Genomic DNA, 25270 nt, shown 5'->3' with positions numbered 1-25270 from the left:
ATTAATATTCTACCAATAGTACACACACACACACACACACACACACACACACACACTCACACACACACACACACACGGAAGGTCCAGTGTCAAAATCCACTCAATGTCTGTTTACCACATAGGTTTTTCTCAAGCAATTGCTGTATTTTCTCTTTTAATCAAAATTTCCTTAGCATTAAGAATACAAATACCAATAATATACTGCTTCTGTCTTCAAGCAAGGCAAGAGAGGGAGGTAGATGAGTAAGCAGGTGTTAATACACAAGGTTTTAAGTGGCAGATGGAAATAGGCTAGGAATTTATACCGAATAGTGAGGATGTACATCATAGATGAAGGCACCTAATTCCAATTCTGGAGCCAGAGAAGGTTGGAAAGAGGAGTCTAGTAGAGCCAGAAGATATTATAAAAGGTATATGGAAAGAGAAGAGCATATTCCAGGGAAAGTGTGCAGCAAATGCACAGTCTCACAGTGAGAGAGAATATGACGTCTTTGAGGAACTGAAAGGAACTTAATATGGGTGAGTGTAGCGCATGAAGGAATCTAGTTAAAAATGAGTCGAAGAGGTGAGCAAGTCAGAAGGGCATTCTTCTCTAAATGAGGATTTACTTCTTCTGGAGCCTGCCTGACTCTGGCTGCTTTGCTATTTCTGAGTTTGCTTCACACTCCTCCATTATCTCTATATTAGCCTTTCCACCAACATTGTTGGTTTACAGTGGAAGTTCCAAGATGTAGCCGTGTGACACCCCTCTCCCCCATATCCTGTGGATACCCCGTGAAGTGGTGTTTCCAATAAAGAGACTAAATCAAGTCTTTCACTTGAAGGAGCTAAGTTCAGCACCCTATTTCTGAGACCTTCTACTTTGAGATGAGATAACTCTGAGATCAGAAAATGTCACCAAAGAAAATAAATGGGATTTTAATAAACTGAATCACTTATTCAGTTTCTGCTACAAGGGAAATAGCAGAAACTTGAGAACTTTCAAAATGGACAAGGAATCTTTCTTGCCCTGACATACTGGCAGATCTGAGCTCTGGGAAATACATACATATATAGTCGTCTAGACTTGAAGTCCTTAAAATCTAGTAGAAGAAACAGCCCTGTAAATATATAATGTAAAGCAGTGGTTTTGAAATGGATGGATGAAAGTGTATAGAAGCATAGAGGACGGGAAGCAACTTCACCTACGAGTGTGCAGGTACATTAGAGATGGTACAAGTTAAGAGAAGAGTAGGAAATGACCCTAGAGAAAAGGTGAATGTATAATAATTCTTTTGCATTTCCTCTACTATGAAATCTTAATTCATTCTTCTAATAGAGTCTTAGATTTAAAAATCTTGATGGGTATGAGCTAACAATGCATTGGAAGCATCACTCCTTTTATAATATTGACTAAACCCCAGTTTATTGTTGGCTTTTATAAATTTATTTTTAATGACTTTGACCTGGAATACTTTAACTTTTAACCTTGATTTTTAAACTTCTATTTTTAAACTACTTAAGTCAAAATTTTACCTGAAAGATATTTGGGTGAATGATGTGTGGGGATGATCTATTTTTCCCCCCAAACTCTGAATGAAAAACACCAGGGTCACATAATGAATAATCCACTCCTTCTGTTCTCTTTGTAATGCGTTTTTTTGTGGCATGTCGAATAATATTCACTATTATTTATTTTTTAGCACTTTATTTTAATACCAGATGGTGTTTGCATTGCTTCACTGCTCTCATTTTTTTCAATATTCAATTATTTTTCCTGTTTATTTTCCCAATGATACTTAAAAAACAACAACGCAGAACAGCTTAAATTGAAACTTTATATTTTATTAATAAAAAAGATAACATACACGTTTATACTTTTCAAAGACTATTATTAAGTACCCTGTATTTATTTTTCCTTAGAGAAATGCTATTGTTCAGGATTTTGTGTTTGTAATACTTTTTTTTTTCTCTTCTCTATACCTTAAGTTCTTTATATCTTTTTGAAATGTAGCTTTCACAGTTGAAGTTTTTGGCTGCTAAACTATTTTATTTCACTTTTGTTGCCATGTTAAAGTATTTCAATAGTAAATAATAATGAAAATAAAAGAAGTATTAAAATGATAATTTGATTCAATTGATTAAAGAATTTACCACTTTTCAAACTTAAAATATTTTATTCAGCTAAGATTTGTAAGGGACCATGAATTTTATCTACTCAAGAACCTAAAAGAAGACATGGTGATAAAGATTTTCCAGAGATTACATGCTGATTAGTTGCAGAATTAATACTCGGTTTAAGCTACTCCAATACTAATGTCGTTTGATAAACCACTGGGATATAGGACCTACTGCTATAAAACCTATTGCTGCCATTTAGTTAGCTGTGCTTAGCCATTTGTAAGCTGGGGATAAAAAGGTATTTATGAGGAATAAATGAGATCATGCAGGCATGATAGTTATAAGCTTAATATATGGAAACATTCAATAAATGTTAACTATTCTTAGTAATAATGTCAAAAGTGGGAATCAATTGGGCTATATTTGTAATTATATATACAACTTTAAAATGTGCTGTATTTTCCCTCAAATCTATAACATTTTAAAATAGGTTAATGATTTTAAATAAACTTGTAAAATTATACACTTTATTTGGATTCCTTCTTTGTGAATGAAAGCTGATTTTCTGATCTGAGAAAACTGAACTGATTATATGGAAAATAAAACCATGATGGGTATTATAAACAAGTGATATCATTGAAATAATTCTTAAATATTGACTCAGTGATTTTCTAATACTTTCAATTATTTTAAATTTATAACTATAACATAGTTATAACACTGCAGTTTTATTTCAAGATTTCTCAAGCAAAGCCACCATTGGTAATTGACCTCAGAATAAATTTTGCTGAGAAATGGAATGTAAAATTACATTCTGTGATTTAATATCTTTCAAAGTTTGGATGAACGTAATTGAATATCTTAGCTTCAGTGATAATATTTGGGTCCTGTAAACACTGACACTTTCCTAAAGCACTTACAAGTGGGTGAAAACACTAAATAGAACTGAGTTTGGAGAAAAATAGGTAATATAAAATATCTTACATTTGTCAGAAGTGTAACTGAAAGAGTTTCTTGCATTGCTACTGAAGACATCTAATTAAACACCAATTCTTGACTTTCTTGGGGGAAACCTGGAAAGCATATAAATTTAAAATTTTTGAGAGAAATAAAAATAAAAAACAGCCTTGGTTTTTATATAAAAAAGGATGATATTAAGTAATAAAGAAAATTACAATTTGCAAAGAAAATTGGTGTAGTGATAGGTACAGAAAATATTCTATGGTACATATAAAAATAACTCAAGAGAAAATCAAAAGCTTATTTCATATGTGTTAAGTTGTCCAGGACTTCTAGAACTTACTAAGTGGGATAGAGGGCTCATTGTTCTTTACATGCTTTAAGCTGAATGTCTCCAGAGTTTAATCTTTAACTGTTGATTCTTCTTTATTCTCCATTACTCAGTTTTATTATTTTTTATTTTTCAATTAAAGTTGACATTCAATAGTATTTGATGTTAGTTTCAGGTGTATAGCATAGTGGTTAGACATTTATATAATTTACGAAGTGATCCCCCTGATTAGTGTTCACCTAGCACTATATACATAGTTATTGCAATATTATTGACTATATTCTCTATGCTTGACTTTACATCCCCGTGACTATTTTGTAGCTACCATTTTGTGCTTCTTAATCCCTGCACCTTTTTCACCCAGGCTCCTGTCAGGCAACTATCAGTTTGTTCTCTGTTTCTGTTTTGTTTGTTCATTTATTCTGTTCTTTAGATTCCATATATACGACTGAGATCATGTATTCGTCTTTCTATGTCAGACTTATTTTACTTAGCATAATACCTTCTAGGTCCATTCATGTTGTCAGAAATGGTAAGATATAATTCTTTGTTATGGCTAAGCAATAGTCCATTGTGCATATGTACCACATATTCTTTATCAAATCACCTGTTGATGGGCAGTTAGGTTGCTTTATATCTTGTCTATGTAAATAATGCTGCAATGAACATTAGGGTGCATATATCTTTTTGCATTAATGTTTTGGATTTCTTTGGGGAAATATCCAGAAGTGGAATTGCTGGGTGATAAATAAAGTACTTCTGTTTTTAATTTTTTCAGGAACCAAACCTCTATAATGTTTTCTATAGTGGCTGCACCAATTTGCAATCCCACCAACAGTGCATGAGAGTTCCCTTTTATCCACATCCTTGCCAATACTTGTTGTTTGTTGATTTATTGATGACAGCCATTCTGACAGGTGTAAGGTAATGTCTCATTGTAGTTTTAATTTGCATTTCTCTGACAATTAGTGACATTGAATATCTTTTCATATCTATTGGCCATCTACCAGGTGTAACAATTAAGTTTGTGAACTTGTTGCAATGATGTTGCTAACCTTTTTTGATATCAGAGGGATTATTCATGATGAATTCGTACCAACTGGACAAACAGTTAACCAACTTTACTATTTGGAAATGCTGAAAAGGCTGTGTAAAAAAGTTAGATGACCTGAACTTTTCCCCAATTCATGGCTCTTGCATCAATACAATGCACCAGCTCACACTGCACTGTGAGGGAGTTTTTAGCCAGTAAGCAAATAACTGTATTGGAACATCCTCCCTACTCACGTGATCTGGCCCTCAGTGACTTCTTTCTTTACCTGAAGATAAGGGAAATATTGAAAGGAAGACATGATGACATTCAGTACATTAAGGGTAATATGATGACAGCTCTGATGGCCATTCCAGAAAAAAAGTTCCAAGATTACTTTGAAGGTCAACTAGGTGCTGGCATCAGTGCATAGCTTCCTAAGGGGTGTACTTCCAAGGTGACCATAGTGATATTCAGCAATGAGGTATGTAGCGTTTTTTCTAGGATAAGTTCATGAACTTAATTGTCCAACCTCGTTATATATCCTTTGGAAAAAATGTCTATTCATGTCCTCTGCCCATTTTTTAATGGGTTTGTTTTTTGTTTGTTTGTTTTTTTCGTGTTGAGTTGTACGAGTTTTTTATAAATTTTGGATATTAACTCCTTATTAGATGTATATCTTCTCCCATTCAGTAGGTTGTTTTGTCGTTTTGTTGATAGTTTCCTTTGGTGTGCACAACCTTTTTAGTTTGATATAGTCCCATTTGCTTATTTTTCCTTATGTTTCCCTTGCCCAAGGAGATATATCAGATCAAAATATTACTAAGAGCAATGTCAGAAAATTTACTGCTTATGTTTTCCTTTAGAAATTGTATGGTTTTGGGTCTTATATTTAAGTCTTTAAACTATTTTGAGTTCATTCTTGTATATGGTATAATAAGGTGGTTTAGTTTCATTTGTGTGTGTGTGTGTGTGTGTGTGTGTGTGTGTGTGTGTGTATCTGTCCAGTTTTGCCAACACAATTTATTGAAGAGACTATCTTTACCCCATTGTATATTATGCTTCCTTTGTCATAGATTAAATGACCATATACATGTGGGTTTATTTCTGATCTCTCTATTCTGTTCCATTGATTTATGTGTCTGTTTTTATGCCAATACCATGCTGTTTTGATTACTGTAGCCTTGTAGTATAGTTTGATATCAGGTAGCGTGATGACACCAACTTTGTTCTTCTTTCTCAAGATTGCTTTGGCTATTCAAGGTCTTTTGTGGTTCCATACAAATTTTAGGATTATTTGTTCTAGTTCTGTGCAAAATGCCATTGGTATTTTGATAGGGATTGCATTGAATTTATAGATTATTTTGGGTAGTATGGACGTTTTAAAGATGTTAATTTTTCCTATTCATGAGCACCATATGTACTTCCATTTATTTGTATCTTCTTCAATCTCTTTCTACAATATCATACAGTTTTCTGAGTACAGGTCTATTACCTCCTTGGATAAATTTATTCCTAGGTATTTTATTTTATTATTATATTTTTGATGCAGTTGTAAATGGGATTGCTTTTTTAATTTCTGTTTCTGATAGTTCATTATTGGTGTATAAAAATGCAACCTATTTCTAAATATTAATTTTATATCCTGCTACTTTACTGAATTTGTTAATCAGTTCTAATAGTTTTTTGGTAAAATTTTTAGGGTTCTCTCTCTGTAGTAGTATCAAGTCATCTGCAAACAATGACAGTTTTACTTCTTTTCCAATTCGGATGCATATTTTTCTTTTTCTTGTCTGATTGCTGTGACTAGGACTTCCAATACTGTTGGATAAAAGTGGTGAAGGTGCACATCCTTTTCTTGTTCCTCTTCATAAGGAAAATGCTTTTAGCTTTTCACCATTGAGTATGATGTTAGCTGTGCATTTGTCATATGTGGTCTTCATTATGTTGAGGAATATTCCCTCTGTTCCCACTTTGCTGAGAGTTTTTATCATAAATGGATGCTGAATTTTGTCAAACACTTTTTCTGCATCTATTTATATGATCATATGATTTTTATCCTTCATTTTGTTTATGTGGTGTATCACATTGTTTTTTGGATCATGATCCAACTTTGCATCCCAAGAATAAATCTGACTTGATCATGGTATATGATCTTTTATATGTATCTTCTGAATTTGCTTTGCTAATATTTTGTTGATTTTTGCTTCTATGTTCACCCAGGATATTAGCTTACAATTTTTTTTTTTTTTTTTTTTTGTAGTGTCTTTGCTTTTGGCATCAGGGTAACGGCAGCCTTGTAAAATGAGGTTGGGAGGCTTCACTCCTCTTGAACTTTGTTTTGGAATAGTTTGAGAATGGTAGATGTTCATTCTTCTTTGAATGTTTGGTGAAATTCTCCTGTGTAGCTATCCAGTCCAGGACTTTTGTTTGTTGGGAGTTTTTTGATAACTGATTTAATTTTGTTAGTAGTAATTGGTCTGTTCAGATTTTCTGTTTCATCTTGATTCAGTTTTGGTAGATCATATGTTTCTAAGAATGTATTCATTTCTTCTAGATTGTCCATTTTGTTGGCATATAATTGTTTGTAGTTTTTACTTATAATCCTTTGTATTTCTGTGATGTCACTTGTCACTTCTCTTTTTTTCTGATTTTATTTATTTGGGTCCTCTCTCTTTTTTTCTTGATGAGTCTGGTCAAAGGCTTATCAATTTTTTTTACCTTTTCAAGGAATTGGTTCTTGGTTTCTTTGATCTTTTGAAGTTTTTAAATTCTATTTTGCTTATTTCTACTTTGATCTTTATTATTTTTTTCTTTTACTCACTTTGAGCTTTGTTTGCTGTTTTTGTTGTTTTTTTTTTTTCTTTTCTCATTCCTTTAGGTGTAAAGTTAGATTGTTTATTTTAGATTCTTCTTGTTTCTTGAGGTAGGCCTGTATTGCGATGAATTTCCTTCTTACAACTGCTTCCACAGTGTCCCATTGATTTTGGGTCATTATGTTAACTATGTATTGATTCTTGAATCAGATACTTTTTTTTTAAATTCGAAAGGTATATGCACCCCTATGTTCATTACAGCGTTATGAACAATAGCCAAAATATGAAAACAATCTAGGTTTCCATTGATAGATGAATAGATAAAGAAAATGTGGTATAGATATACAATGTAATATTACTCAGCCATAAAAACAACGAAATCCTGCCATTGCAGCAATATGGATGGACCTAGAGGGTGTTATGGTAAGTTAAATAAGTCGGACAGAACAAGTCAAATACCATGTATTTTCACTTATTTGTGACATCTAGAAAAAGCAAGACAAATGAACAGAACAGAACCAGACCCATGGACACAGAGAACAAACTTATTGTTGCCAAAGCAGAGGGGAAACAAGGAATGAGCGAAAAAAACAAAATTTATTTTCAGCAAAAATAAAGAAAAATAAATTGATTGTTTTTATAATAGTCAGGAAGTATCCTAATCCTGGTTTTCTAAAAGTTTAGATCATAGTGAATTTTAAATTTTATTAGAAAATGTTAAATTGGTGAATACCTCTTAATAGATTTACTAATGTTATATTCTGTTAGCGGATTTGTTAATAGTAAACTATATATATTTCTAGAATTAACTTTATTATGTTGTGTAGGCTCTTTACATCAATGTACAAGATTTGTTAGCATTTTATTGTTTTACAATTTACTGAAGAAATTAGTATAAAGTTTGTTTTATATTATTGCCTTTTCAGATTTTGGTAATAGATTATAATAATCTCATGAATTGTGTAATTTTCAAAGTTATTCTGGAGCCATTTTTAAGGTACCTTAAAAACAAAACAAAACAAAACAAAACAAAAAAAAACAACTCACATTAAACTACCTGACCCTAAAGCTATTTGGAGGTAATAATTATTTTCTATCTTTACCACTTTACCTGTGTTCATTTATATATGATATCAGACAATTAAGTTTGTGAGCTCATCCTAGAAAAAGTGCTACATACCTCATTGCTGAATATCACTATGGTCACCTTTAAAGTACTCCCTTTGGGAAGCTATGCACTGATACCAGCACCTAGTCCACCCTTCAAAGCAATTTTGGAATCTTTTTCTGAAATGGCCATCAAAGCTGTCCTCCTATTACCCTTGATGTCCTGAATGTCATAAAAATGTCTTCCTTTCAAAGTTTCCTTTATCTTCAGGTATAGAAAGAAGTCATTGGGGGCTAGATCAGGTGAGTAGGGAGCAGGTTCCAATAGAGTTGTTTACTGGCTAAAAACTCCCTCACAGACAGTGCCGTGTGAGCTGGTGCATTGTTGTGATGCAAGAGCTATGAATTATGGACAAAAAGTTCAGATCGTCTAACTTTTTCATGCAGCCTTTCCAGCACTTCCAAATAGTAAACTTAACTGTTTGTCATGATTATTCGTCATGAATAATCCCTCTGATATCAAAAAAGGTTAGCAACATCATTGCAGCAAATTCACGAACTTATTTGTCAGTCCTCGTGTGTGTGTTTGTGTGTAGTGAAACCATCAACTTTTATGAATCCAAAGAGAAACCATTGAAAATGATCAGCATTTAGATGATAGCTAAAGTCATGGGAGTGGAAAGCAGAATTACAGACCAAAACCTGAAGAACACCAACATTTAAAGGTCAAATAGAGAAGGAATGGATAGTAAAGGAAACTGAGAAGCAGTGGTCAGAGAGCGAGAACCAGGCTTGGTGTCATACAGACATGGGAGGGAGAGGGTTCCAAGAAGGCAGCAATAGATAGCAGTGTGAAATGTTGCTCAGAGGTCACATAAAACAGATACTGGAAAATGCCTTTTGGGCTTAGTGATATCCAAGTCTGTAGGAAAAGAAAGACAAAATAGAAGTTGTTTTTTCTTGCTGAATCTTTGCATTTATATCTATTGTTGTAATTGTAGGTGCAAATTGTATTACAATATTCTTTTATCTCCATCTAGTCTTATCAAATTTAATTTTTGTTATGTACATTTACTTGGCATTCATATATTTTCATATTACATGTTTATTAAATTTGATGAAAAAAACTAGTTAAGATGATATAAAGGCTAAGAGAAGCCTTTGGCTAATAAATGCATGACTTCCAAAAATATTCAAATCTTAATTGGAAAGTGAAAAATGCAATGGTTTAGTTCATGTAGAAGCTCCCCAAATTGATTCTCAGCTCCAACTGTCAACAAATTTTATTGAGCCATGATTCTGTCCTGGTCACTTTACTAGGTGCTGGAGATACTGAGATTAATAACATGGATAATATTAATAAATAAAATAAGACCCACTGATTGATACAGCTATGGAACACTATTAATTAATTATCCAGAGAAGCCACTGGAAGGTTCCACAGACTCTTGGGATCTTTGAGCTAAACTTAATGACAAAAGAGTGAAGGTGGAGGGAGACCTGGGGACTGGTGAAACTGACAAATGGGTTTTATTTTTCTTCTGTTTTCAGTGCTGATTGAATCATGTTGCCTTGTCTGTCAGCACTAAATCACCCTGACAGGACAGTTTGTGCTCCGTTTGTTTTCTCTTGTTTGACATTCGTCTCATTGATTTGTCATCTCAAACACTGACCGGGTCCCTTCTACTCTATCACTGGCATTACTATGTATTGACCTTGTACACAACCAAATAACAATAGCAACAAATATAAGCTTTATTTTTTGTTAGGTGAAGGCATAGTAGGAGTGTTGTTTTCAAAAGAATTCTTAGAAAGTTTTCTGGACATTCATAAAAACATGGCTTATAAAACATGCGTATGTTTTTTTGCTTCAAGACAGTGTAGGACTAATCTTGATTGTGGAGGGAACGGAGCATAAAAGATAGGGGTTTTAGTTCAAGCTTATGTTCAAATGCTAGTTCTGCCCTTCTCCCCCGGGTGATCTCAGGCAGGATATTTAATCTCTTTATAGCTCAGTTTTTTTCATCTATTACATTGGGATAATAAATAGTTTAGTTACGGTCTTGTAATGATTAAATGAGATATTGTGTCTGCCACCTGGTAGGCTACTCACTTTGCATTTTCTTTAGTTTTTTAAAAATTCATACTTTTATTTAACTTTTTCTTTATTACTCTGAATCTGTTTTCAGAATCATTTCTTCGAAGTATAATTTGGAGTGGATTCTAATTATGGCCTTAATGAGTACTTACCTGTGACGTAATATACTTTTACACTTATTTCAACTTATTATCATTAAAAATATTTGATCCGGCTTACTCTGAGAGTACAGGTGGATGAACAGGATGAAAAAAAGAAGAGAAATGTGATTGTAGGAAGAAATGATTAATTTATTTGGTAAATGTGACATAATTATCATGACCTTAGATAATACGATTCTGTACGTACCAAGAAAGCCATATAAGTAGTAGAATTTTGGTCACATATACTTTAACTCTACTGGATTGTGTGAAATCAATGCGGCTAGAAATAATAATTTCTTAGTTGGTAAACATCAGGGAAAGATGTGATACATGAAGAAATGGCTCAGCTGGAGAAAGCGATTATTATATGCAAATTCCTTAGATTTGTAGAGAACTGAGGCGATGGGTTACATGAAAGCTGAGAATGGCTTTCAGTTATTGGGAAAGTATATTTTCTTGCTGACATAAGTTTTAATGTCTGTCGATATTTCAGATTTGGTGGACATGTATGATGGCATTTTATTAGCCCCTGGTACAGTGCTGTCTTCAAAATTAGCTTAACAAATTCTTTTTGGTGATTTTGTTTTATAACCTAGTACCTTCTGTGGTAAGTGTTGCCTATGAAAATTGCAAAAATGATAGAATTCACACGGAGGCTAGGCAAAATGTATGTTTTTGAATTTCTAGAGAAGTGTGGTCGGGGGAGAGCACATCAGGAGTAGGAACTATAGTGGCTTCTAACTTTTTTCTGTCAACCAGTATATGGATTGTGTGTCCCCTGAAAGAGAGCACTTTGTGCATTTTCAGAAAGCATATAATTCAAGCTTCTCATTTCAGAATCTAGGATCAGGATTTTATGTTATGCTTTAGGAATATGATATATATGACAATTCTGATGAATGAATGAACTAGGAAATTTTGTTAAAAGACATGTGTTGCCATGGTGATGTACAATATCTTCTCTGAACAGAAACATGTAAGATATTACTGAATAAGACCAAGGAGAAGGTCAGGTTAAGTATATGTTATAATAAAAAGGGAGCGGTTGCAGAAAAATGAATTGTGCAGATGACGAATGAGACCTACTTGTGATATTAAGTGACAACTTTGATTTATTTTGATTCTTAAATGCATTAAATTTTGTTCTCTTCTATCCCCGTCTTTGTAATAATTGTGTTCATTACATTTCTGGATACAAATGAGATAGTTGGATGTGATGAATTCAACCCTGATTTGAATATTGTTGTAATCACCAAAGTGTGATTCCTGCTTCCAGCACTCACGCTTTCCATTTTATTTCATCTTGTTTACCATCACCAGCTTTATCTTTTCTATGACTGCTTATAATCCTCCTCCTTCCAACCTTTCATTATTTCTCTATGAATCCGCAAAGGGTAGCTCCTGGCATTGTTTTGTGCTCTCCTCTCAGGTATGCCTCCATTTCTTATTGGCATTTTCTACAAATTATTCAAGGCCCATCATGCCTTCCCTCATCACAGCTGGATATGATTTCACCCATTTCTGCCCTCTCGTACCGTGTTTCCCCGAAAATAAGACCTAACCAGACAATCAGCTCTACTGCATCTTTTGGAGCAAAAATTAATATAAGACCTGGTATTATATTATATTATATTATATTATATTATATTATATTATATTATATTATATTGACCCGGTCTTATGTTATAGTAAAATAACATGGTACTGGTAAAAATTATGTATATTGCAGCCATTTAATGAACTAATAACAGCTGATGTCTGTATCTTTTAGTATACAATATTTTTGGCAAAGCTAACGCTTTTGGAATCTTTTGAATTAATAAAAGAATAGAATAAATAAATAGACTTCTACATCAGGAGAAATGTGGTCTGCAGTTTTGTTCTGATTTCTGTATCTACTGCCAGGTATCTATCACCTGGGGTGGAGTGTTCTTTCTTTTGGTAAAATAGATCTCATTACTTACTCTCAAAAGAATGTTCTGTTTCAGAACAATGCTATTGTTAATAGAACTTCGATTTTAGTGACTGAATGCCAAGAATGTTTTTAAACACTCTGTTATTCAACACTGCCTGAGTATTTTTTTGAATGAAGTTGCTAAGGGTCTTTGGTAGAACATTCATCAGGCAATGAAACCCTGCATGTCTGTTTCACTGTTACTGCAGTTATTTGTGAAATCTTGTTTAAAGGGAGCTGCGAGTCCATCTGCTATCTCACCTTTAAAAGCAAAATCCTATATCCAGAGTAGTCACATCATTGTTATTGACTTGAGGCTTATCTCCTGATATCTTTACACTTGTATCCTATCTCACTTTCATTTCCTTAATAAGAAAGTTTGGAGTTCTGCTTAGGCTTTTTTTTTTTTTTTTTTTTTTTATGTATTTGTTCCTTGTGTTCCTTCAAAATTTCCTGTTCTAGTAGGCTGTGGTACATAAAAGTTTTTTACATGTCTACTCTTTAGAAACTTTATTTTTATCTGTCTGGATCTATATTCACTAAAAGAGAATTGGTCTGCCGAGAAAACATGAGTTTGAATTCCTGTTGTCAGTCTACTGGGCACAAGCTGAAAAGCAGCAAATCATCAGGAGCATTGCAACATTTTAGTCTAGATGATTCTGCTACACTGTAATATACCTACCATCAATGTAAACTAAAACTTTTTTTGTTCTTGTAACTCCGGATTCTTGGATGTGAGACCTGCATTAAAGAACTTGATTCCTAAGCAAATATGAGCTTGACATGTGAATTAGGAAAATCATTATTCTCATCACAAAAGAATTCCTTATTCTGCAGAAAGCCTCTTTCATAATTTCTTTTAGAAATCAACTTTCCTTGGGTCTTACAGTGTTTTAAGTTAGAAATCCCAAAAAGTCATGAATTTGTAGGTTAATATGCAGAACCCCCATCGGTAGAGAGAACTCAAAGAAAATGAAGCAACTCTATAGTTATGATCGTAGGTAATGATAAATCAACCTGATGGTCAGGAACACATCTCTGTGGAATGTGCAGTGCACTTCAAGTAATGCCACATTCGATGTACCTACTCATTCAGCCTTGAAATCCTGGAGTTAACCTTGACTCTTCTCCTTTTCTGTCAACATAAATTGGCCAAGAAATTCCATCACTTTTCTCTCCAAAATAGATCTCAAATCGGTGACCTCCTGTTCATTCCTGCTGCCAGTGTACTTCTATTCACTTGATCAGCAAATAACTATTTAGGGTCGACTATGTCACAGTCTCTATTCTAGGTGTTTGTGATACAGCTGTTAAGGGAATGAACAATATTTGCTTTATGGATATTGCATTGTTTTTCAGCATTTCGTTATTTCTTAGTTTAACTGCAATGTTCATTTCATGCTTTCAACCTCCTCCCCCTGGAACCTATCCCACGTTCTAATACCAGAGTTGTCCCTTTGAAAGACTGTCTAGAGCAGGTCACATCCCATATTCAGATGACTCTATCACAAATTTTGTATGACTAAATGCCAAGATTGGTAGCCATGAGCACTCTTGATGACCTGAGCTAAATCTTCTTTCCCAAGTTCATTTCCTGCCACTCCCATTTCTGCTTTCCAGTCATCCTGGACCAAGTGCTGCTCTTAGAATAGGCTGAGATGAGGTTTTTATGGCTGTCCTGTGACTTCACACTTATTTATTGTCCCTTAATTCTATACTCCTACTTCTACCTGAAGAATTCCTACTCAAATCTGTGAAGGGAGTTGCCTTGGCCTTTCATAGACAGTTAATCTCTACATCTGTATCCCATAGGAAAAAAAAAAATTAAACATGCTTTTACACAAGTAGCAATTACAGAATTCAAATGATTTTATACTTTGTTTTTCATTTCCCAACAGCATTCCCGTTAGATGGTCAGCCTCTTGAAGGAAAAGGATATCTTCTTTGTACTAAACAGTAGTTTGCTGAATAAAGGTAGAAATAAATGAAGTACACAAAAGATTATGTGCTTTCCTTTTAAAAAGAATATTCATGGGAATATAAATATTACTTGAAGAATGTTTTCCTTTAATACACTCTTATTTACCATGTCACATATGATCATGCTTGGATACATGGACCTCGATGGCAAAATGGAAACCAAGGGAGAAAAAATTATAATCTAAAATCCTATACAAAGTAGGTATTCAGTTCCAATAATTTTACTATCTAGACATAGCTTAAATAGGGTTTTAAGAAATCTGGTATTGTTTAGCACAGTTATCTGAAAAGGACATTCTTTTTAAAGGGAATATGCCTAAAGATGTTCATAACCTTAGCAATACAAAATCTTACATTATTCTTTAATGGGTTTTAATGCCCTATTCTGCAGAATTTATGGTCTATCCACAAAGACTTTTAATATTATGTAAAAGAGTAATGTTTCCAGAACTATCTAAAAATGATCCTATAAGATGAATCCAGAAAGAAAAGATTAAATGATCATGCACCTGAGGGAGAGTAGACTCAATGTAGGGAATTACCAGTCCCAGGTATGCTCAGTCAATGTGGTACATTATCTAAGACCGGTCCAGATTTTTTCAATACAAGTATTTTAGCAGATTCACTAAATTTTGAAAGAAAATAGGCATTAATGGGTCTTAACAAATAATTAAAACAATTTAATGAAGTAGAAAAAAATTCCAAAGAACAGCATAACGTTCTTATAAAGTAGAATTACTTGAGGCAAGAAAAGCCACTATTAAGCTTGAGGACCTATTGTACAACTTGTTTTAGAGTAGCAAGGTTAAGGAAACACTCTGAGAAGAGTAAGGTAAGGTTCTGGTCTATCTAAACAAATGCTTGTGGATAGTGCTTAAAATGAAGAGGTATAAATGAAGGAAAGAAGACTGTAAATAGTTATGTTTCTTGAAAATATGAATGTAGTGAAGATCCCCATGTCTTCAAGGACAGCTGTTGACTTACAAGAGGACATTTGTGAAAATACAGAGGGTACCAAAAACAAGTATACACATTTTAAGAAAGGAAAACTGTATTAAAATTGTAATACTCAGTATATACCGATAACAAAAGATGAATACAAGTCACATTTGACTTCTGCAATTACAAGAGATGCTCAGAGTGGTTACCATCAGTGTCCAGACACTTCTGATTACAGTGAACTACTGCTTGAGCAATGCTGACCAAAGTGTCCACTTGTATACATTATTTTGGCACCCCCAGTATATATATATTTCTAGAAGTTTTAGCCTATTGGTATAATGGAAAGCAAAAGTACAGTATCATAATTTAGAAACATACATATATTAGAGAAAAATGCCCTTCATAGGTGAAAAAGAGAGGAACTCTTTCCTGTAAATAAATAATGAAATGAATATAAATGAATAATATATGTAGTCGTCTTGCTTTGTACTAGTTAACCTTCATTTCTGTTTGGATAAAGGTTTTAATTACATGAATTTGCTATGATATCCATGGGAAATCACCTAGGGTAAAGTGATTTCTCTCAGCCTTTTACAGCATAAGATATTTAGAAAATAACCTACAAATCTATTTTTTCTACTATACCCCATCGCGACTCTGTGGGGTATTTGATTACCACCTGAGGAACTGTCTAGAGCTCCTCTGGAGAGAAAAGATAGCTAAAGATTGCAGTGCAAATGTTAGATCCTGTGATGGATGGATCTTGCTTGTAGTTTGACGCAGAGGCTCTAACATAGTAAAACTGCGCAATAGCTGTGGTGAGTATAATATTTTCTTGTCCATCTGAATTTGGCATAAAGGTTAACATCTTTTGTTTATATTTTTCTTTCACAAGCATATTAGTCTTTGAAACTATCAAACTCAGCCACCTTACTTTACTTTTCCTCTTTTACCTTATTTGAAGACTTAATTTTTTGTCTATTTTGAGATTTTAAAAAAAAATAATAATCTGAATTCTAGTATTTTCTTTGGATTAAAAATGACTTGTATTTTAAATAATGTACCTTAAAGTTATAATAAACAGCAATGCTTGAAAAAGAATTTACAGCAAATCTAAAGACTTGATCGATGTGCAAGATAAGAATGATTGCTGTCTGTTATATCATTGAAAATATTATTTAGATAATCATAGCAAAATTTATAGGAACATATGAAAAACAATAGGCAATTGAACAAAAGTAAAAGTGATAGTTTATATTACTTAGGTGTTGCCAAACCAAGGTAGTTTGTTTTACTTATAATTTATTTTTTGGTACTAAAAAAGGAAAAATTTTACAATTGCAATCTGAAGTGCCTCTTCTTCTTTCTGAGGAAATGTTCTATTTCCTTGAACTAGTTGGTGTCTGATCTGTTGGTAATGGAGTTATGTGTAGTCATTATTCTACTAAATTTTAACTCCATATACAATTGTGGATCTTCATGCCCCCAAACACTGCCTCAATATTTTTGAGAGTTCCCAGGGGTATCTAAAATAGTCTTCTTAATAAATGTAATACTCATTTCATGGTGTATTTAACTTGTCTTTTCTGTGCCTCTGTTGCTTATTTCTTTGTTTTTCCATGCCCCATCTTCAGTGCTTTGGAGATCGAGAAGTTAAAACATCTTACAAAGTGCGAAAGAAACCTTTATCCACTTTTGGTCTTACCCTTTATTGGAGTGTTATTAAAGTGTTTTATAGAACACACAGAGTTTTCGACAAAATAAATCTTTTAGGTTTTAATAACAAGTCTGACTTATCCCTCCCCAACTCTAAACATACCTGAGTCCAGTGTGAGGCTGAGTTTGGACCAATCTGAGTGACAGGGAATAAATTATAATGTCATTTACTCCTCCTTTCTTTTGATCGAGGCTTAGTTACTGGATCAGACTTGCCATGTCTGAACACCTCTTTCTTGATTGAGAGTTCTTTCTTAGGAGGCTCCTTAGTGCTTCAAGCAAGACTGCCCCAAATTTCTACCATATCTGGTTGGATCTCAGATGTGGGCTTCTCCTTCTTATATAATTTTGGCATTGAATGGTTCTTTAGATTCTTCTGATTTTGTCTTGTGTTACATATTTTATGTACATAGTAGCCAAAGTCACTAGTAGTCAGATCATCTGAAAGGAAGTTTAATTGAGTGGTAAAGCCTTTTTACAATTGTTTCAATGGCCATGATACGTGAGTAGAAATGAGGTTTCAGATGTCATTTATTACTTGAAGTGCATCATGATCTTTGAAGTTTGGAGGCACTTGCTATGATTGATAAGTTTTTTCAATGGTGGTGACTTTTTAGAAAATATAAAAGAAATTATAAAACCACAAAAATGGTTTTGGAAGTGGAATCAGCTTGAACGTACACATTAAACTGCCTGGAATATTTGAAACCTGCTGTTCCAGTCTACCCCTGTGTGCAACAGAGGACTTGGAGAGAGATGGCAATCAGTATAATTAGCAAACTTAGCCTCCATCAGGAACAAAAGAAAAAAGGAGAAAATGTAGGTTTGGGTTCTTTATGAACTGTTACATGTTACATTGAAAATGGGCCAGTACTAAGAATATAGGATTTTATTTCCAAATGCACACATGTATAGAGAAATTCCACATTAGGTGCATACCCAGTTTATAAAGTAATATATACATATGACAATTTTTACATAAATTCTCTTATCTACAGAAATTATCTGTATTTACGTTATGTTTCTTATCACTAGTTTTGGAGAGTTGTAGTTTGCTCCATTTAGGGTAGAGTTTTAGAGGACGAGATGTAAAGGCGGAGGCATCTTGTAGTACTTTAAAACCTCTGTGAAATCATATGGCATTTGTCTTTCTATGTCTGGCTTATTTCACTCCCATACTACTTTCTGGGTCCATTGTCACAATGGCAAGATTTCATTTTTTTTAATGGCATAATATATCATTGTATGTTTGTACCACACTTCCTTTATTTATTCATCTATTGAATATCTATGTTTTACACCTGAAACTAATATGATTTTGTATGTCAACTATACTTTAATAAAATAATAACTAAAACAATAACAAACACAAAATAAAACCTTCGTACCCCAGTTGCCGTAGGGCTAATCTCCTTTCATCAACGAATTTTATTTCAAATATTTTGGATATAAATGAGTATATTCTGAGCAAGTGAATAATGTTATAGTCACAAAGAAAACAATATAAACAGTTTTCTGTCGGTCAATGATGACAGTTCCACAGTAAAACAAGGTGGAGCAAAGGAAAATAGAAACGATACAATCCTTGAAGTAATTTGCATTTTATCAAGATCAAGTTAAACATTTTAACCATACCAATATTTATTATTATTATTACTATTTGTAGATGGGGCACACTGAGAGGAGCCCAGGGGCGGAAAGAAAAATTTTGGGTATGTAACTCTACTTGAATTTCTACTGTGAAGTGTATATTTTAGAATCTTTTGTGTCTCTACCCCTTGCTTTTTATTATTTAGTCACATCCGAAGTCACTGTATTATTGTTTGTAATATCGGTATTTTCTCCAACACAAAACTTATTGTAATCATTAATATTATAGTAATAGTTTTCCTTAAGTCTTTTTACTCCAAATTATAGAAAAACAGTATTTTGTTTTCAAAGTGAGAATCAATAGGAAAACTTTTTCTTTCTACTAGCATCTATGTTAAACTTAAAGTAATGGTTAGACTTCTCCCATATATGGCAGTCAACTTTGTGTTCTTACATTATTTTTGCTATGGATGATGCTTATGTCATGTGTGTGTCAATTATTTATTCATAGGTGTTAAGTGTTTTGTTTTTGTTTTTGCCAATTATAACATGTACATATTTCTTTATGGAAAAAGAACCAATGCTTAGTCTTCAAATTAATAGGAAGTTACATGCAAGAAACTGTTTGAAAATGATTGCAACCTATTACATCAAATGTTCAGTTGATTACAGGAAACTTTGATGAATTGTCCCAAGTTTATACCTTTTTCTTTTTTTTCAGGAATAGTATAAAGTTTAGATGGTGATATTCATCATGGAATTTGAATTTGAATGCATGCAGTCGAGGGCCTATTCTAACTTATGAAATACCAAATATTAGTACTTTTATTCACTAGACTGACTCTTGTTAATTAGATTTCTCCACAAGGCACTCACAAAAATCAATCATCCAAGTATGGTCTTGCATTTTATCTGTCTTGATATATGGAAGCATTATGCTTTTAAGTAGAATTATGTTTCCTTGTATTTAAACTCAGCATTCTTAAATATCATTTTTATCATTAAAATACAGCTTGAAGCAGCCAATAATTAACAATAATGTTCAAGAGCTAAAATTCATAATATGTGAAAGAGGATATGTTATTTGAATACCTGCCATTGAGTCTTTATATGGGATTTTTATTAAATTATTTTGAAGTTATTCAATAATATTTAGAGATAAAAAATTCTCTAATATTTATGCTAAGAACCTCATAACAGTTCTTAGCCTAAAGCACTCAATAACCACTTGTTGAGTAAATCTGAATGTGTTGAGTGACTATGAATACAAAAGTAAGTGCAAAGGAACACTTTCTATTATCCTCTTCCCTTCAACTTCATTATTTCCAACCTAGAGCCCTATAGGTGCTATAAACACGCACACACACTCACACTTGTGTTCAACGTATATAAACTACTTTTAAACTACTTTTGTTGTATTATTATTAATTCAGAACTTACTACTTATCAACAATTTTCAAAGAAAATGTTATTTCATGTGCATAGGGGCAGGGTTTCTAATGTTACTCTTCTGGGTATATTATTTAATGTGAGTGGTAGGTATACAAGAATCAGACGGAAATTTTATCATATTTTATTAAGTTACAAACTTTGGTTGACGTTTTCCTCTGCTAAACTGTATACTCATTCTGAGCCAGAATCATATCTGCCTTATTTTCTAATGTACCAAAGAGCAAAGCAAAGTTCCTAATACATATTGGAAATATAAACAATATTTGTTGAATGAGTAAATAAATAACGTTAATCTATAAATTCAGTCAACTCACTAACATTATTTTCATTTTGTATAAAACTTAATATTGGTTTACTTAAAATATGAAATCTTTAAGTACTATCGCATTTTTGTGAAGAACTGTGAAGGGTCTAGGATGTTAGCCCACTGGCGTGAAAGTACGTGGGTAAGAAGAAAAGAGTTTTTATTCGATACTCACAACAAGATCAACAACCAGATGTCACAGCGTTGTTCTCCGACACTTCAGTTTTGCAGGTGCTGTGATAAAAGTCAATGGAATTTTTCTATGGAGGTAGCAGTTTATATTTCAGAAACGAGGGACAGAAAACAATGGATTTTCTCCATTTAGAGGAGAGAGACAGGCCAGCTCCTCCTTTCCTGGAAGGAGAGAAAACAGACAAAAAAACACACACACAAAAAACAACAACAACTTTTATTCCACTAAGTTGAGCTGGAAAGAGTCCTATGTTCTTACCCTAACCCTTAGAAACATATGTATATCTTCCCAAGGGCAAGAAAAATACCAGATAATGTCTCCAAATGATGGGCTTCGACACTTTTAACATATACATACCAAAGGAGAGGGAGATAATGGTCTAGTACTCCTGGCACCATACGTCTTTAGGACCTTGTTTAGTCTCTACACTTTGACCCTCTTCAAGAGACAAGAGAAGTTTTATTATTTTTTGGGATCAGATCAATTAACTAGACAAATGGCCCCGGCTCTAATTCTTATCCTATGTGAAGATAAAGTGTAAAGTATTTCTAAGGGAAGTGAAAGCAAACATTCCCTATCTTTGTATCATATACACAATTTGTATGTTAGGATACTAAGTTTAAAATAAGTTTACATTTAAAGTGTATAAAGTGTTTATTTTATATATGTAAACACTGCAAAATGCTTACAAAAATAAGGCTTGTTAACCGATCCATCACCTCATATAGTTACCATTTTTTGTGTGCTTTCACTTTCCCTCACACCTCACATATGTTAAGATGGCTATTATTAAAAAACCAGGAAACAAGCGCTGTTGAGGATGTGGAGAAAAGGGAACATTTATGTACCACTGGGGAGAATGTAAATGGGTGCAGCCACTATGGAAAACAGTATGGAGGTTCCTCAAAAAATTGAAAATAAAATGACCAAATAATGAAGCAAAATCCCACATCTGGGTATATATGCAAAGGACATTAAAATAAGAATATTGAAGAAATGTCTACATTCCCTTGTTCAGTGCAGCATTATACAATAGCCAACACATGGCAATACCCTCAGCGTCCATCAATGGATAAGTGGATTAAGAGGATACAAGATATATAACAATTAAATATTATTTATATATATATATATATATATATATATATATATATATATATATATATATTACAATTAAATTTTATTCAACATAAAGAAGAAAATCCTGTCTTTTGTGACAAATTGATGGGCCTTGAGCACATTATGCTGAAGTGAAACAAGTCAGACAGATAAAGACAAACATTGTATGTTCTCACTTATATGAAGAATCTAAAAAGGCTGAACTCATAGAAATAGAAAAGAGAATGGTAGCTTCCAGGGGCTTGGGGTTGAGGTTATGGGGAGATGTTGGCCAAACCTCCAGCCATAAAATAAATAAGATCTGGGGATCTAATTAGTGTACAGCACGGCAACTATAATTATGAATACTGTATTATATACTTGAACGTTGCTAAGAGAGTAGATCTTAAATGTTAATCAACACACACACACAAATCACAAACATATGAAGAAAAAAAGGTGTTAACTAACATTGTGGTAATCATTTTGCAACACATACGTGTATCTAATCACATTGCAAACCTTAAATGTACATATGTATGTTTCAATAATATCTCAATAAAGCTAGGGGGAAAAAAGGCAAAGAATCAAATCTTAAAAGAAATGATGAGAGTCAGTTCTTTCTTAAAGCTGACAGTTTTGATGCTGAGTGAATCTGCCCTCTCTTACACGGTAGAAAGCAGTGAAAGCTCAATGCAGCATTCTATGCCTTGAGAATCTCAGTGTAGATTGCATCCGAGAAAATTTTCTGTCTTGGGCTCAGAGCAGGGTGAATGTGAAGCTAGTGTGGAAGCTGTTGTTGTGAAGTCTCTAATATACCAAATCCCAAGAATAATTTCAGTTGTTATCTACTGAGCTTTTCTGTTGCATTTAGTTGTGGTCAGGTAACTCTCTTCTGTGTGCCCTTTTGGCTTTTATACAACATTAACGTTTTTGCTTTCCTGTACACTTATTCTTTCGAGCTCAAAACCCAGGAGACATTCAGGACCTATCCTAACCCTCCTCATATTTAAAAACCAAACATAAAAAAAATGAAAGAAAATTTCTAATTCCTATTGATTTTTACGTTCTGAATATGACTCAACTACTTTCTCTATTTACCTCCCTATTTTCTTTGCCCCTGTTAAGTCATCCAAATTGGTTATGTGACAAATTTACTAGCTTGTCTCTCTGCTTCTTGTGACTACCTTCTTAAATCCATCCATCTCACTTCATACAAAATAATATAATCAAAATATAAATTTGTTCACCTTGCTCTCCTGCTGGAAGCCACTCAACAACCTGCCATCACTTTCACCATTATTTGCTCAGTATGGATGTCCTTTACCTCCCATTCCAGCCTCATAACCTACCAACCTGCTTCTGCTTAAGGGCCTAATTTTATAACAATTTCATTTCTTCATTTCACTGCTTCATTCTGCTTCATGCTTTGGTGTTTATGCTCTTATCTTTTCCTTTTACCTGAATCTCCCCTCCTCCTCTTTTTATCTGGTTAATTTATGCTCAAGCTTAATATGCATCCCATGTGGCACTTCCCCCTTGACAATTTCCCTGAACCATCCAAATAAGCCAGATGTCTCTCTGCTGACTTCAGCAGCACCCTTTGCATGCTTCTACCTTAGCACCGGTCTTATGTTGGTCATGCTTCATTAGGCCATAAGCTCCCTGAACACAGCATAATGCATTATTTGTCTTTGTTTCTCTGGCCAGTTTCTCTTATCTTTGTTTCTCTGGCCAGTTTCTCTTGTCTTTGTTTCTCTAGCATTGGGCCAGTTACATAGTAGACACTACAACTGCAGCTTGTGTGTCTTCTGATGTGGCTGATAGTTCTCATGCATATGTTCCTGTTGTCCTCTGGGGACTCGGAAGTATTACACCAATTCTGGCTGTGGCCACCATAAATATACATGTATATTAATCTAAAGGATGAATAATATATTTAGAAAATATTTATTCTTATTTAGAAAATATCTAAGTTCTTAATAATTACAATTCATAATAAGTTTAAAGGCATTTAAAGCTACAAATGAGTTACCTGTGTTTTTACAGGCAGAATTTAAAAATATCAAAGTATGGTACTCAGCTTTTTCATTTTTTTGTTTTCCTGCAGATTGCTGCCAATTCCTGGGGAAAGTCATGGGGAGAGAATGGCTATTTCCGGATTCTTCGAGGAGTAAATGAGTCTGACATTGAAAAGTTGATTATCGCAGCTTGGGGCCACCTGACAAGTTCAGATGAACCATAGCATATCATTAAATTTCCATAGGCCATGCATTTAATTAACTCCTTAAATTAAAATTGAGCAATGTGAGGTTCTCTGTGACAGTGGAATCTTTGTGTCTTCACCTTATTATTATAATGTGCCTGGTTTCTTGTTTTACCCTGGGTTCTAGGCTTCTGCTTCCTTTTTATTGCTGAGTATTTGAAAACTCTAAGAGAGGACAGCAGATGCCTTTGAAGTTTCTTGGTTGTCTTTACTTTTCTCTCATGACAATGCCCTTTTCGACTTTGATAATTCACAAACAATATGATGGTATTTATCTTAAAAGTTCATGGCAGAAATGATGTGGAAAGAAATGATGTGGTTTCTCTCTTGGACCAATGAAGACATCAAACGACAAAAATCAAATGAAACATCTTTATGATTTTTTCCCCCCAACCAAATAATGAGTTTTTAATTCAGAGCTTGTTTATGGTTTGCCAAGAGCAATGGAAATGGATTAATTGTTTCTCTCAATAAGCTAACATTTTGTTTCTTTTCATTTGCCTAAACCTAACTTACAATCCAAACTCAAAAGGAAAATAACTCTCCACAGGAAATAACTACTCTTTATGGTACTGCGTAATGGCCCATAAAGTGGAGACGGTGGTAAGTAATGGAAAAGCTTAGAGGCTAACAATAAAATTACAGTCTTGAAACATAGACACCCCTATTTTTAGAAGCCACTACACTTGTGTAAAACCTATTAAAATCAGCTGCAAAACTGTACTTGGAAAGATAATATATTTACCCCGAAAATCAGCAATATGATGCCATGAGTCAGAAAGAATAAATGCATTTTTATCACATGTTTCACAGTTCACTGCTTAAGATTCTAAAATATAACATAAATTGGCACTAATTTGCATCTAATTTTTATTTTAGTTCTCTATGGCTAGAGAAACAAAAACAGCATCGTCATAATGGTTGGGAAAAGGGTATAATCTTTTCATAATTCACTGGCATCTTAAATGGCATAGTAATAAATGAAGTAGCAGAGCTGATCAGCGAATGAGCATGGCTGTTAATAATTGCAGTGATGGGAGATTCATGGCCTTTGTTTCTGGGCGCTTGTCGTCTTAATTTTCAGTGTGGGGCTTTTCTATATCGTTGTGCCCAAAGGTGCCCAAATTAAATAAGTCAGACAGGCTGAACATGTGAGGAAGCAGAGAACAGAAAAGTAAAGTGTTGCTGCG

At 33.6% G+C, this 25270-nt stretch overlaps 1 protein-coding gene across 6 annotated transcripts in view; it reads left to right on the top strand.

The window, feature by feature from the left end:
• TINAG (tubulointerstitial nephritis antigen) overlaps positions 1 to 24125 on the top strand; it is an 84958-nt gene extending 60833 nt beyond the window's left edge. For 4 of the 6 annotated variants that reach the window (XM_074333107.2, XM_074333108.2, XM_019734588.3 and 1 more), the window contains 2 exons: positions 18844 to 18889; positions 23925 to 24125. In XM_074333107.2, the coding sequence (XP_074189208.2) occupies positions 18844 to 18889; positions 23925 to 24059 (181 nt within the window). In that variant the 3' untranslated portion in view covers positions 24060 to 24125. Of the gene's footprint in view, positions 1 to 4169; positions 4291 to 18843; positions 18890 to 23924 lie in introns of those variants that run through there. The other 2 variants (XM_019734587.3, XM_088795647.1) reach the window with 2 other exon arrangements.
• The last annotated feature ends 1145 nt before the right edge of the window (positions 24126 to 25270 follow it).

This window comes from Rhinolophus sinicus, chromosome 2 (assembly GCF_057876585.1).
Source record: "Rhinolophus sinicus isolate RSI-liver-muscle chromosome 2, RSI-T2T, whole genome shotgun sequence".
NCBI lineage: Eukaryota > Metazoa > Chordata > Mammalia > Chiroptera > Rhinolophidae > Rhinolophus > Rhinolophus sinicus.
Note: the sequence above shows the minus strand (reverse complement) of the source record. Positions and strands in the feature narration are given on the sequence as shown.